The following is a 13,609-nucleotide window of genomic DNA, read 5'->3' on the forward strand; positions in this document are numbered from 1 at the left end:
GGGAAGAGCTACAGTTTTGAAAATATGTTTGTTAAATTAAAAAAGAACAAATGATACTGTTAATTTTATCTTGAAGAGGGCTGTGACATTTATATTTTAAAAACGTGACACTATTTTAGAATTCTAAGGGCAATCATTCAAATACAGGGAGAGCTAGGGAAAACAATCACTCAGGTCTCATGTCTAATTATTCGAATATATGTGAATACTCACAATCAAGTTAGAGTTAAGCACCAAGGAGTACATATGAATAAGAAATAAAAAAGTTGCTGATCCTATAAGAGGATGGCAGGTTGCTGCTGTTCATCTCTAGTATGAGGGTTACACTGGTGTGCAATTGAATTAAAATAATGTATCTGTCTTAATGTTATGCTGCAGTCACCTTTGACTGGACTTAACCGTCCAGGGGTCCTTTACCTTACTTTTACCTGCTGCAGTGGCAATATACTGTTCGAGCAAACTTTCTTCTTCAGTGTTTGTATATTAATTAATTCCACTGAAAATTCACCCAGAGGTATTCCCAATTGCACATAGGACTGCAGCTAAGTTCTAAGACTGCAAATATGCACATTTACTTGGGAGTAAGCCTCCCTGAGCTCAAGAGTAAATATTGATAGGACTAGGCAGTAAGACTTCTATGCTCAACCCGAACTACAGTTTGAAACCAAACCTAAACACATTGACTCAAAAAGGAATATCCACCCATTACTTGTGGAGGATAAGGCTGGTAGTCACAATGGCCGTATATTACTTCTAGTACCAGAGGTAGTTTGCCTCTAAGTAAAGGCTGCTGGGGGTTAGGAATGGCAGGAAGATGCTGTGCTCATATCCTGTTTGTAGGCTTCCCTGATACTTCTCCTTAGCTACTGCAAGAATGGAAAGCCAGGCTAGATAGGCCTATGTTCTTACCCAGCAGGGATCTTCTTATGTTACAGTACTATTATATTATTGCGGACTAGATTCTTAGAATGATAACACATTTGCTTTCTACACTGATTTTCCGAAGCAGCCCAAACTTGTAGCAAAAACTCTCACAATGAATGCAATACTTCACTCAAAGTCTGATCCAAAAATACTTAGAAATGAGGTCAAGCAGCTGAAGCCAGCTAAACACACGGACAAAGGATGTTACAAAATAGGTTTGGCCTTACAGCCAAGAGCTGTGCCAACTTATCCCAACACAAGGCGTTTGTTTATCTCGTTGGCTGCCAGGCAAGAGAGGATAAAGGATCCCCAGAGGGTCAGGGAGCTGGGGACAGGTTGCTTCCAAGGGATCCCTGTTTGCTTCAGATAATCTGGGCGAGTCTTCAAAACATAGTCCGGCATGGTCAGCAACGCTGTACAACTGCCTGTTGCTTTCGCTGAAAACCTTTAGTCCCCTCTTCTAGAGAACTTGAAGGAGATAAAAAAAGAGGATGTGCAAGTTGCAAGGACGCCTGGTCAAAGCTCACAGGTCAAACACGTTGCTATTCTAAGTGCACTGGTGATCCTGGGCAGCTCGGCGCCTTCTGATTCCCACCTGCAAAGGGGTATGGCAGACCGCAGGGGTTCGGGATGATAGGAAACGTCTTCCAGTGCAAGGACTTTGGCCGCCCTGCCTCTTTTCCTTATCGTACTTCTCTTTTCTCTGCTGCGGGCGGGGCGCAAGCCCAGCCCCAGAAACACCGAGCGGCGCAGCTGGGCGATACCATCTCACGTAGGGTCGTGAAGAGGCAGTGGTACGCTCCAAACCGTGCCTCTGGGCCGTCTCTCTCTCTCTCTCTCTCAGCCCCGCCTCCGCCAGTGACGTCAGAGCTACGCAGCCGGCGCCGCGAAAGTTACGCTCGGCCTGTCACGCAGATATATGTTATATATCCGGCGTACGCGGTCGGGGAGCGGGATGGCCCTGCAGCTGCGCAGTGAGGCCCGCGGGCAGTGACAGGCGCCGCGGAGAAGGCCGCGCACCGGGCCGGGGCCATGGCAGAGACCAAGGAGGTCCCAGGTGGCGGCGGCGGCCCTGAGGAAACAGGCGGCGCCCACACTGCCGCCGCCGCCGCCGCCGCCTCGGAGTCGCTGAGCGCGGGGGAGTACTCTCGGCGGGTGCACCAGTGGCTGTGGGACTCGTACTGCGGCTACCTGAGCTGGCAGAGCGGCCTGGCCGCGCTCATGGCCGGAGCCGCCGCCTCCGCCGCCCCGCCTCCCGGCGGCTACTACTACAGCCCCTTCCACTACCTCCTCGCGACCCCTCCGGCTCCCGCCGCCAGCGGCCCCGCCCCGCCGCGCGCGGCCCCGGCTTGGCAACCGCACGCGGGGAGGCACGCGCCCCTGACCCAACGGGCCGCCCCCGCCGCCAGCTCCCTGAGGGAACCCGGCCGGCCGGCAGGTGAGAGGAGTTGAGCGGGGAAGGGGCGCCGGGGCTGAAGCGGAGACAAGGGGGCGGGGGCGGCCTGAGGGTTGGGTTTCCATGGTGATGTTTACGGGACTAGGGGAAGGGAGGGAGAAGCGCTGTTTGGCCTGGGGTGGGGGCGAGGGGGCGAGAAACAACGCCTGGGTGGTGGGCTGCTCATAATAAGTGAAGGGGAGAGGCTTACGGGCAGCGTTTTGGTAAATGCTGTGGCGCCCTTTTAAAGACTTCAACAAATCCGTTGTGGCAGAAGTTTTCCTTAACGGGAGATAGATACGGAACGTGGTTCTCAGTTGTTGGGCGCACACAAACACACTTGCACAAGAGAAGGAAATGCTGTCAGCGAGGGTTTGTTTGTTATTCTTTCACCTCGCCCTTCCTCCAGCTGGAGCCCAGGGTGACTAACAACAATCTTAAAAACACAATACAGTGGTATCTCAGGTTAAGTACTTAATTCGTTCCAGAGGTCCGTTCTTAACCTGAAACTGATCTTAACCTGAAGCACCACTTTAGCTAATGGGGCCTCCTGCTGCCACCACCGTGTGGTTTCTGTTCTCATCCTGGGGCAAAGTTCTTAACCCCAGGTACTATTTCTGGGTTAGCGGAGTCTGTAACCTGAAGCGTATGTAACCCGAGGTACCACTGTACAGATTTCACAAAACCGTAATTTAAAATAAATAAAACAGAACGATAATAGTGTTTGGAATGTAATGTAGAAGGCAATAAACTCTGTTAAAATAGGTGAAGGTAAAGGGACCCCTAACCAATAGGTCCAGTTGTGACCGACTCTGGGGTTGTGGCGCTCATCTCGCTTTATTGGCCGAGGGAGCCGGCATACAGCTTCCGGGTCATGTGGCCAGCATGACTAAGCCGCTTCTGGCGAACCAGAGCAGCGCACAGAAACGCCGTTTACCTTCCCGCCGGAGCGGTACCTATTTATCTACTTGCACTTTGATGTGCTTTCGAACTGCTAGGTTGACACCTGTTTTATTCATTAAATACCTACCCCTCACCTCCGGGTGGCAACCCAGGGTGGCAAAATGTTTTAACTTTACACCTGGTTGTTGGCAATGTGGAGGGACAGGGACAACTGAATCTCAGTCAGGAGGAAATGCCATAATGTTGGGGGGGCACCACCAAGAAGTCCCTGCCTTATGCCCCTACTCCTTGGTCTTTGCCTACCAGTGGCATCATGAACAAGTTCTCCCAAGCATAGGTTGGAAGGTATTATCACCCCCCCACACACCATTTTATTTCTATACCGCCTTTCCATAGTTAAAACAATGCTCAAGGCAGCTTACAATTACCAACATAACATAACAAAAATCATAAACAATAAATAAAACACATCAAAAGGTACACAACCAAATGGAAAACAATTTCCACATAAATAAAATCTAAAACTAAAAAATACAACATTAATATCAATTACAATTTAAAATGACATAGATAAAAAATAAAAACAAATTAAAAAAGGAGCCCTCTCTGTGGAGCAGCAGCAGGCCTTTATGGAGCCTGTCAGGCCCCGCCCCAAGCCAGGTGGAGAGAGGCAGGGCAGGGCCCTTCAGGCTCCCAGCAGGTCAGTCCTGGGCAGCAGCATCTGGGGAGGTGTTCTAAAAGTACTAGTGCCAGACACCAAACCCTACATATATTAAGTAAAATAGAAACATCCCCACCCATCTTTTCCCCCCTCCACCTCTTTCCCCCTTTTCTTCCTAATGTCTTAACAAATGAAACTGATTTGTAAAAAATATTACATGGGGGGGGGGATACGGGAGAGAGACATTGCACAGACCTTTGTAAATCAAGAAAATATTTAATAAATAAAAATAAAATAAAAGTACTAGTGCCCCAGACTGTACAGGGCCTTATATGTCCATACTCTTGAACTGGGCCTTGTGCAGAGTTCTTCTTGCTACCCCATGTAAAAACATGGCAGTGGAATTCTTCACTAACTGCATCTTCTGGACTATATTGAAAAGCAGCTCCATGTAGAGTGTGTTGCAGGAATTCAACTGAGAGATGGTAGAGTGTGTGTTGGTTGGTGGTCATTGCCACCAGGCTGTCCTGGTCCACACATGGCTGCTGGTTTCCATTAAAGTGAATGGGGGACAATATGAATGCCATGAAGCTGAGCAGATGTCCCCCAATACTACTGTATGGGAGCAGTCCTTTAAGGATGACCGAGATTGTTTGTTTCAGTGCCATACCGATCTGAAGGCAAACTGAAATTAGGTTGAATAATTAATTTTATCCTGGAATGTTTGTAGTTGGCGAGCTGTCTCACACTGCTATCTTGCCCAGGAATGGGATATGTGACTGGATGGTTCAGGAAGGAATGCACTACGACTTCTAAGTGAGACATAATCCATTTCCTTGATCCGCCTAATCAAGTTCCTCCTTGCTAGATCTTAAAAGCCAAAATGGGCAAGGGTCAAGAGAGCATGTGGTGGGCCTGACATCTTCTAATGTTCTGCTGTATCCTCAGGCAACAATAACTGAAAAAAATGGCAATGCTCTAAGTACCTCTAAAGGCCTAATCAACTGTGGTATCAAGTTTGGAGCAGACATTGACTTTCGATGCGAGAATGGTCAATTTCCAAGTGGTTGGCCATTTTTTCTCCAAGGCTGTGCCTCACCAATTATTTTACTACTCATAAAAACTCTGCTGAGCAGTTCACTGAGGACAGAGTGGAGGGGGAGCTTGGAATGAAAGCAAGCCCGTCTAGAGGGGTGAGCAGCTGGGTACACTTGAGCTACCTTAGAGAGCTACCGTAAGTCGGCCAAGGGGCCCTGCTATCTTATGTAACCAGACTGGCTGATTTTTTGTTTGAGTTTACAGCTTTATTCTAACAGGACCTCCACCCTGGCCTCAGACCAGCTGAGCCTGATAAAAAGCCTAATAAATTTGTTCGTGTTTTTAAGGGGCTGCACGAGTCTTTGTTGATTTTGCTGCATTCTAAGTTCCATTGAGATGAGTGGGGTTTGCTTTCAGGAAATAGGTATAGGTTGGAATTCAACATGTCTACCCTTCTAGAAACTTTTGGTAAAGATAAGTATGGAAGGGCTTGAGTGGGGCCCTTTAGATAAGTGCATAAGAGCCTTCCTAGAGCTAATTAAGGTATTTCTTGGCCAGCAGCCGGTTTCCTACAATTGTTAGGGAGATGCCTCTGGAAAACCTACAATGTCACTCAGAAGTGCAGTTTGCGGTATGATACCATTGCATTGAAATATTTGTCATTTCTGCAGAAACACCAAGTGCATCTAATGCAGAATGTCAAGTCGTTCCCTAAAAATAAATGCAGAAGCCCAAATCTTGAAATTCCATTTTCAAGTATTGATTTTCATGTGTATTTTCAAATAAAAAAAATTTAAAGTAGGAAAAAGGGTGCTTTGCAAATCAAGTGTAAAATGTATGTTCTTCCTTACTGCCTCCCTTTTAAAGCACAAGGAAGCATCAGGACTAGTTGCAAAATACAAGTAGTGGCATAAGGATTGATCATACAGCTTTCAAACTAGCAAGCAAAGCTGCAGTAAGACCTCGTTAAAAGCAACCATTTAATAAGTGTATCTTACAGGTGAAAAAACTTCAGTATGAGAGATAAGTGATTAGTACAAGACCAGCCATGGCAGAGAATTATTTTTGATTGCAGATTTACTTTCTGTTGAGAATTAGATTACATTAACTAATTCTCATTAACTTAACTCGGAAAAAGTATATAAAGTGTATTGGTTAGATCAGCATATAATTACATCTCATTTTAAAATATGTAAATAGTAGAAATAGTAAAGTTCATTAAGAGAAGAAATAGAATTGAATATAAATAGAAAGATCATTTTTAAAATAACCATTTAACACTGTAATTGTCAATTAAACTAAACACAAGTTCTTTATTAGCACATTAGTTTCCACACATGTAATTTGAATCCCTTGATCCCTACAAATCAGCCAGATATCTACAAATAGATCCAAAGTCTACTTTCCCTCCATCCCAACCCTAGATGGTTCATGGCAAGGCCTCAGTTCTCTGTGAATAGCTCAAGTATTATTGCAGCAGACCTTGTGCCAGGATAGCATGGCATGGGAGAAGACTATCAGGCAGTCTTTTTTGTTGCTTCTCAGCACTTTGTTTTCACTTGAGAACATTGGTTCACATAGTAATGATCATATGGTGGTAAATTTCCATTAAGCTGGTGTGGTTTCCAGTTGTGTCTATGTGTTTTCGTGCATTATACATACAACTATAATATTGCATCATTTGCCATCGGTTATGTAAAGTGAAGGGACGCGGGTGGCGCTGTGGTCTAAACCACAGAGCCTAGGGCTTGCCAATCGGAAGGTCAGCGGTTTGAATCCCCGCAATGGGGTGAGCTCCCGTTGCTCGGTCCCAGCTCCTGCCAACCTAGCAGTTCAAAAGCACATCACAGTGCAAGTAGATAAATAGGTACCGCTCCAGCGGGAAGGTAAATGTCGTTTCCATGTGCTGCTCTGGTTCGCCAGAAGCGGCTTAGTCATGCTGGCCACATGACCCAGAAAAACTGTCTCTGGACAAACGTCGGCTCCCTCGGCCAGTAAAGCGTGATAAGCGCCACAACCCCAGAGTCGTTCGCGAATAGACTTAACTGTCAGGGGTCCTTTACCTTTACCTTTTATGTAAAGTGAAATATAATAAGCCTATCTTGTGCACATTGCACCTTTTTTCAAGCTGTTTATTTTGTATTAATACTATACTATTGAATACTCTTGTTTTTAAAAAACAGGTCGTGAATATATTATCCCATCCTTGGCTCACAGGTTTATAGCAGAGATGGTGGACTTCTTCATTCTTTTCTTTATTAAAGCAACCATAGTTTTGAGTATTATGCACCTCAGTGGAATAAAGTAAGTTTTATAATACATAATATAGAAAATGTTATAATTTCTCCTCTTCTTAACTGTGCTCTTCTTTTCATTGAATTAGAAAAACGTATAACAGAACTAGTCCATTTCAAATTGCAGGTGGAGGCTGAATGACTGAATGTTCTTCATACCAAAATAAATCCCTGAACATAGAAAACATATATGTTAAAGGATCTAGCCAAGTTTCCTCCCTGCCATACTAGATTTCTAGGTATAGAACTATTTTTCCATGTAGGAACACTCATGAATGAGTTTTTTCAAATATTTTGATACATTAATATTTTGATACATTTAATTTGGTGCTGTGGTTTAAAAAAATGTTAGTTGCTTTGAGCCAAAAAATGTTTCTTTATTAAACAACAAACTAATATGATAATAATACTTTGTATAAGCTTAAATTTAGTTGTACCCTATTTCTCAAGCTTTGGAGTTGCAGCAAAACTTAAGTCATACTTCAAGATTTAGTAAATACAGCACTTGCTAAATGAGTGCTATAGTCCTTGGGTGTAGGTGACTTTTGACTTAATGAATATTGTTTCCTTATAGAGAAGTATATTGGAAAATTATGTTCATCTTTTAAAAAATTATAGAATACTTGTTTGCATCTCACCTAATGTTTTTTAACGTGGCATTTTAAAAATAATTGTATAGCTTGATAAAAGTTGATAAGTTGGTATTGGTCAGTATAAAATATTTAGGTTTCTAAGATGGTTTGCTTACCTCAAAATAATTAACATAATCCAGCATTTTTGTACACTTTGAAGTATTTGTAACAGTTCACATACACTACCATATTTTAGACTGTACAGCTTCCCTGTGTTGGAGGAACTTTGGAGGAGAAGGTGGAGGAGTATTTTTATCCATGAATTTTGAGACTGAGAGTTTGGCTTGCCTAAGGTTACACTGTGAAGTTCATGACACAGGCAAGATTAGTCCTGGGGACTTCCTACCATATACTAGCTCTCACGCTTTTGTAGATGTGGAATTGTGCTTTTAGATGCGAAATAAGCATATTTTCTGCATGAATTGAAACTGTTGCCAAGAGCAAGTAGCATCCAGCTTGTGTAATCTAAATACAGTTGGGACTGGCTGAAATATAGACACAATTTGTCATGGGTGTAGCCAGGATTTTTGTTGTGGGGGAGCAGAACCTCAGTTATTTAAGTATTTTTTATGGATTTTTCTTGATGGAGGGGCAGCTGCCCCCCTTGGCTACACCCATGCAACTTAATTCTGATTCCTTAGTCACTACTCAATTCTATGCACTTAAAATTCCCATCAGGTGAAAACATTTGACAGGAAAGTGGCAATTGAATAGAAGCATCTATACTGTAGTGCGATATTGTATGTTAGTGTTATTGATTACTAAAATGATTTAATTTATTTATTTATTTATTTATTTTTGGTGCAGGGATATATCCAAGTTTGCCATGCATTACATCATAGAGGAAATAGATGAAGACACTTCCATGGAAGATTTACAGAAAATGATGATAGTGGCCCTTGTCTACAGATTGCTAGTCTGCTTCTATGAGGTATCTAAGCCTTAACTACACGTTCAGTAGTGAATAGTGTGAACATATGTCTTAATCCTTAGTGAGCTTAAACTCAACACAGATAATGAGAACTTTTGGAAAAGTCACCGATAATACAAAATGAATTCCTATTTTATGTTACATTCTAGTGTGACCAAGAAGCAGAAGCCACTATCTACATAGTCTCTAGGGTTATTGAGTTGCCCAGGACAGGGAGCAGGTTATCCCTCCCTCTCCAGTTATATCCCCAATTACAAAACATGTTTTGAAGTTCTTCTGGTTTCATCAAGTTAGCTTCATTTTTAAAGTGTTTGCATTTGGAAGGTTGTGCAAGGTAAAATATTGTTCCCTGGCGACAAAATTTGAAATGGCATTTATTTTCAGATTATTTGCATTTGGGGAGCAGGTGGAGCAACCCCAGGAAAATTTCTGCTTGGGCTTCGAGTTGTGACATGCGACACATCTGTACTTATTGCACCAAGTCGCGTGTTAGTGATTCCATCTTCTAATGTGAGCATGACAACGTAAGTTAACTTTTTTTTTGTATCACTATTATGTTGGTTCATGTTGGTACAAGTTGGTACATATTATGTTGGTACAAGTAGTGGTTCATCAATTTTTTCTAGTTACATTGAATAAATAGTTATTTTGTCCTTCATTGACTAGAGCCTTGCAATAAGGTCTTTTGCCCACCTCCACTTCAATTTCAAGGTGGCATACAGCCTAATTAAACTTTATACAGTAAGATTTTTTAACAAAATAAGCCAACAATAGAGACAGCTGGCATTGAAAACAACAAGCACTATAAAGACATTTTTAAAAACCACATACACCAGTAGGCAGAACTTATTTTATTTTTGAACTAATAACAAGACTAACTTTTAACTTGATGCTTTAGTGGGCAATCCTATGGCAAGTTCTGCTGGAATGGCTAGCTTAGGATGCAGTAGATTTTGGGCTTAGCTGGTTGATCCCTGGCTCAGCTGGTGTTAAGTCCCTAACCCTGAACTCTGCCGAAGATACACCAACGTAACTTGTTCATCCTAGTTCAGCTGGTGCTCAGATGGCACTCAATTGGCTGAGCTGAAGGTCATTGAGCCAAGGCTGGTGTAAGCCCCGAAAAGGGGGGTTCAAGGGGTATGGTGCAGCCAGATTGGGGGACTTTAGCTGGATCCTAGGCTCATTCAGTTCAATCACATGACCTGGCAACCCAGCATAGAAAACTATTTTAAAGGCAAGTTTTCCCTTTACCAGGCTTTGGCAGAGCAGCAGTATCCCTGTGCCTGAATAGGGTTTGGATCCAGTGTCTTTGCATCAGGTTTACTTACACTGGCTTTCTTTATGCCAGCTTCTTGTGCGTAGGATTGTTCCCTTAATTGTCATCTAACAATTTATGAGGAAGAAAGCTTGGTTATTTATAACTCCCTGAATTACTGTTCTGATTTTTATCCTTATGAGGTACAACAATCAGAACCGTACAGGGTATTCTATGGTGCGACAATGCTTGTCTTTGTATAAAGGCATTATAATATTGAATCCTTTACTAATGATCTCTGGTTGCTTTTCCTGGAGAAACGGTGTTTGAATATTTAATGAATGGAAGAAGTATGTTAGTAAAACACAAAATACTAGTTGTGCAGCAGTACACCAGCTGTGAAGGGGGAACATGGCTTTGGTGTGGCTATGTTAAGAGTGGATTCTTCAAACTAGGACTAATATCCTTGATTCTGAAAGTAACAATAGAAAATTTGTCTTAATGAAAGCTGATGTGTATCAGTTCTCAGAAATGGGAAATTATTCGGGGGGGGGGGGTTGGTTTTTGTGTGTTTTTTAGCAGTTGTATAACTCTTGTCAAAATAACTCGTTTACAGAACAAACTGCAGAGATGACATATAATTTCTTTTCTTTCCAGATCTACAATACGAGCTTTGATCAAGAATTTTTCTATTGCTTCCTTTTTTCCTGCATTCATTACCCTGCTGTTCTTTCAGCATAACCGAACAGCCTATGATATTGTAGCAGGAACAATTGTGGTAAAACGAAACGGTGTCAGATGATACACAAGGAAGCCAGGATTCTACTGTTCAAATGTGCTGATGACATCTGGTGGATTTCTGAATCTGTCACTCCAGAACAGTGCCAATGATGACACTGAACTTTTTTTTAATTCCAGCAGTGCCATAAACATTGGAGAAAATGGCACTGATATAATTTGAGAGTATTTGAACTGATCAAGAGAATTAGTTCTCTTTAAAAGCTATTGGCAGCCTATGGTCAGAGTGTCTTCTAGTGTATGAGAAATGCTAGTTCTACAGTGAGGGTCCTATAGCAAAAGAGAGACTTATTTTTCATGAAAACTCAAAACTATTACAGGAGATAACCAAAGGGATTATAGTGTTTGCGGCAAATTGTTAGAAGTTATATAATGCTATGGTGGCAGACTTGAGTTGCCACTTTATAAAAGCCTTATCATGAATTTCTCATGCAAACATTGTATTTTAATACTCAAAAGTTTTCTTTAAACATCTTGTGTGTCTTGCATGATGAAGAGATATTGAACACAAATCCAATAACTGAATATGTGCTATATCATGGAAGGCAGATAATTCTGGTATTGGTAAACTGGTATATATTGGAGTTCTGGCAGTATTACTATAGGGAATAGATGCAAATTACATGTTAATCACTGCTTAGGATAAGGAAAAGTTTGATTTCTCTCTCCTCCCTCTCCCCCTTTGTAAGAGCACAGAAAACTTAAACTAGTGCAAAAAGGAAAAAAACAAAGCTTCAGATTTGTTTAATGAGAACCACAGTAAGTTTGAGATACGAGCAAAAGGAAGTTTATGCATAGCCTTTTGCACCATTTTATAACAAAATAACTTTTTTAAAAATAGCCAGTAACACTATCGCTAAAGCAATAGAGAATCTGTGTGATCTTTGAAAAAGCAAATGTAAATAGGTGCACTTTCACTTTATCTGGTTGTGTGCCTAGATAATTTAAATTATCCTTATTGAACAAAGCATATTTTGCATGATTTATTTTTACAAATAGAATATTAGCTGAATAGCACATTGGTATCAAGTTTGCCAAGCCATAAAAAGTATTACCATTCTCCCTTAATCTTCTGTTCCCTTAAGATCAAATACTATGTAACCAGAACACAATGTTTCTATTAATTTGTTTCTGGTCACTTGATAAGGAACTAACTTATTGTAATGGGATATTGCTGATTTTTTTTTTAAAAATATACGTGTCTTTTTAAAATGTAATTATTATAACATACACTGGTGTTTTCAAGTTATTGCAGTATCTCAATTTAAGGAAGTTCACAACAGAGCCATTGGTTTAGTTTTGGAACTGGTGTACAATGGTGTCGTGAGATTCAGATTCTTGTCCATGTACATAAGCAGGGATCTCAAACTTGACAGATCATATGGCTACAGTGATGACTTTCCAAATGTAACAGAGTATCAGAAATAGTCTTCTAATTAGACAAACAGTTAAGAGGGAAGGGCTGCTGTTCAATAGGGAGCAGCAAAGAAATATTATTTCTCGCCTCACAGGAATTTTGAGAAGTCCTGTGTTCAAATAAAGATGAATGTGCGAGAGCCTCTTGGAGGGGAGATCATACAGGAGTAAGTACTTAACATTTCTCCTAAAATACATTTCTGGAAGGGTTAAAAGTTTGTGCCACGGCTGCTTCCTTAACTCGTCTCTTTCCATCTTTCTGAATGAATTAATTTTAGGGCTGAAAAATCTGCAAGTAGTCTTGCTGCTACGGTTTGCAGCACTGAACATAAATGAATGTTGAGGAAGGCCTACTTACAGGAGAGCACTGATGGATTGGGAGATTTACCACACCCACTTGTTCTATGGCAAATATCCTATTCCTTAGAATTAAAGAACCTATGAGCCAATTGGCAGGCAATGCTAAGCTGAATTAGTTTAGCATGGGTTTCTTGAAGAGATCTTGGCCACTGCACTTCTCTGCTTCTCCCACACCCTGCTAATGCTAATACATCTTGTCATTCAGACAAGATGTAACCAGGGTTTGTTCATGGTTTGGTTTAGCTTTAGGTGCCTGTCTTCATTAATTATAACTTAGCACTAATTCAGTCCCTCTGAGAGAACAGCTGGGCTGACAAATCAATTAAGCTCTATGAATCGAGTAGTAAGAGGTAGCTCCACACAGCATTGCTGAATTATGTGCTACTAGTTTATCCTAGTTTAATTAAAGCTGATATCAATTGGGGATAGCATCTCTGCTTCTGGTGTGATAAGATCATTCAGTTACTTCCAACAGCAAGGGATAGCAGAATTGACTGCCTGCAGAGTAGTCAGGCCCAGAACAGTGAACCATGTGGAAAATCATGGAGTGGAGCTCTGACTAGTGGAAGTCAGTCCATCTGGATGTGAAAAAGGTTGTCACCAGTTCAAGGATTGTGGATTTTGACTTTATGTTTCCACTACCCTTCTGTGTTGCATTTAACTTGTAAGGTGTTTTTTGCACACAGTTCCATCAATTGAAGGGTACATTTCTACACTTTTAGTTAAGCTGAGAGAGACACAGTAGTAGTAGCAGCAGCGGTATTATCAGTTGTAGAGCACAAAGGACACAAACTGCTTTGATCAACTATTTTAGTAATGAATACTGCAGTACTTGTGTTACTAGATATTATAAAGATTAATTAAGCCAGCATTTAAACTGCCTACATGATTGCTTTTTTATACTTTGGGTATGTGTCTTTATGTTGCATTTATCAAGTTGTTGCTTTGTTGCTCATAGTTGA

General features: G+C 41.6%; 1 protein-coding gene across 1 annotated transcript; it reads left to right on the forward strand.

The window, feature by feature from the left end:
• The first annotated feature begins 1,806 nt into the window (after nt 1–1,806).
• Nucleotides 1,807–12,101, forward strand: FAM8A1 (family with sequence similarity 8 member A1). The gene is made up of 5 exons (XM_028737690.2): nt 1,807–2,362; nt 7,145–7,265; nt 8,695–8,818; nt 9,203–9,342; nt 10,731–12,101. The coding sequence occupies exons 1-5, from the start codon at nt 1,957–1,959 to the stop codon at nt 10,873–10,875; spliced, it is 936 nt and encodes a 311-aa protein (XP_028593523.2). The 5' UTR covers nt 1,807–1,956; the 3' UTR covers nt 10,876–12,101.
• Nucleotides 12,102–13,609: the final 1,508 nt, after the last annotated feature.

Source organism: Podarcis muralis, chromosome 8, assembly GCF_964188315.1.
Source record: "Podarcis muralis chromosome 8, rPodMur119.hap1.1, whole genome shotgun sequence".
Lineage (NCBI taxonomy): Eukaryota > Metazoa > Chordata > Lepidosauria > Squamata > Lacertidae > Podarcis > Podarcis muralis.

What these genes read in the sequence shown, in the direction of transcription:
- FAM8A1 (XM_028737690.2), top strand. Translation starts at nt 1,957, where the DNA reads ATGGCAGAGACCAAGGAGGTCCCAGGTGGCGGCGGCGGCCCTGAGGAA. An exon ending in TGCTAGTCTGCTTCTATGAG is followed by an intron (nt 8,819 to 9,202) that starts GTATCTAAGCCT and finishes ATTTATTTTCAG; the next exon opens with ATTATTTGCATTTGGGGAGC. An exon ending in TCTAATGTGAGCATGACAAC is followed by an intron (nt 9,343 to 10,730) that starts GTAAGTTAACTT and finishes TTTTCTTTCCAG; the next exon opens with ATCTACAATACGAGCTTTGA.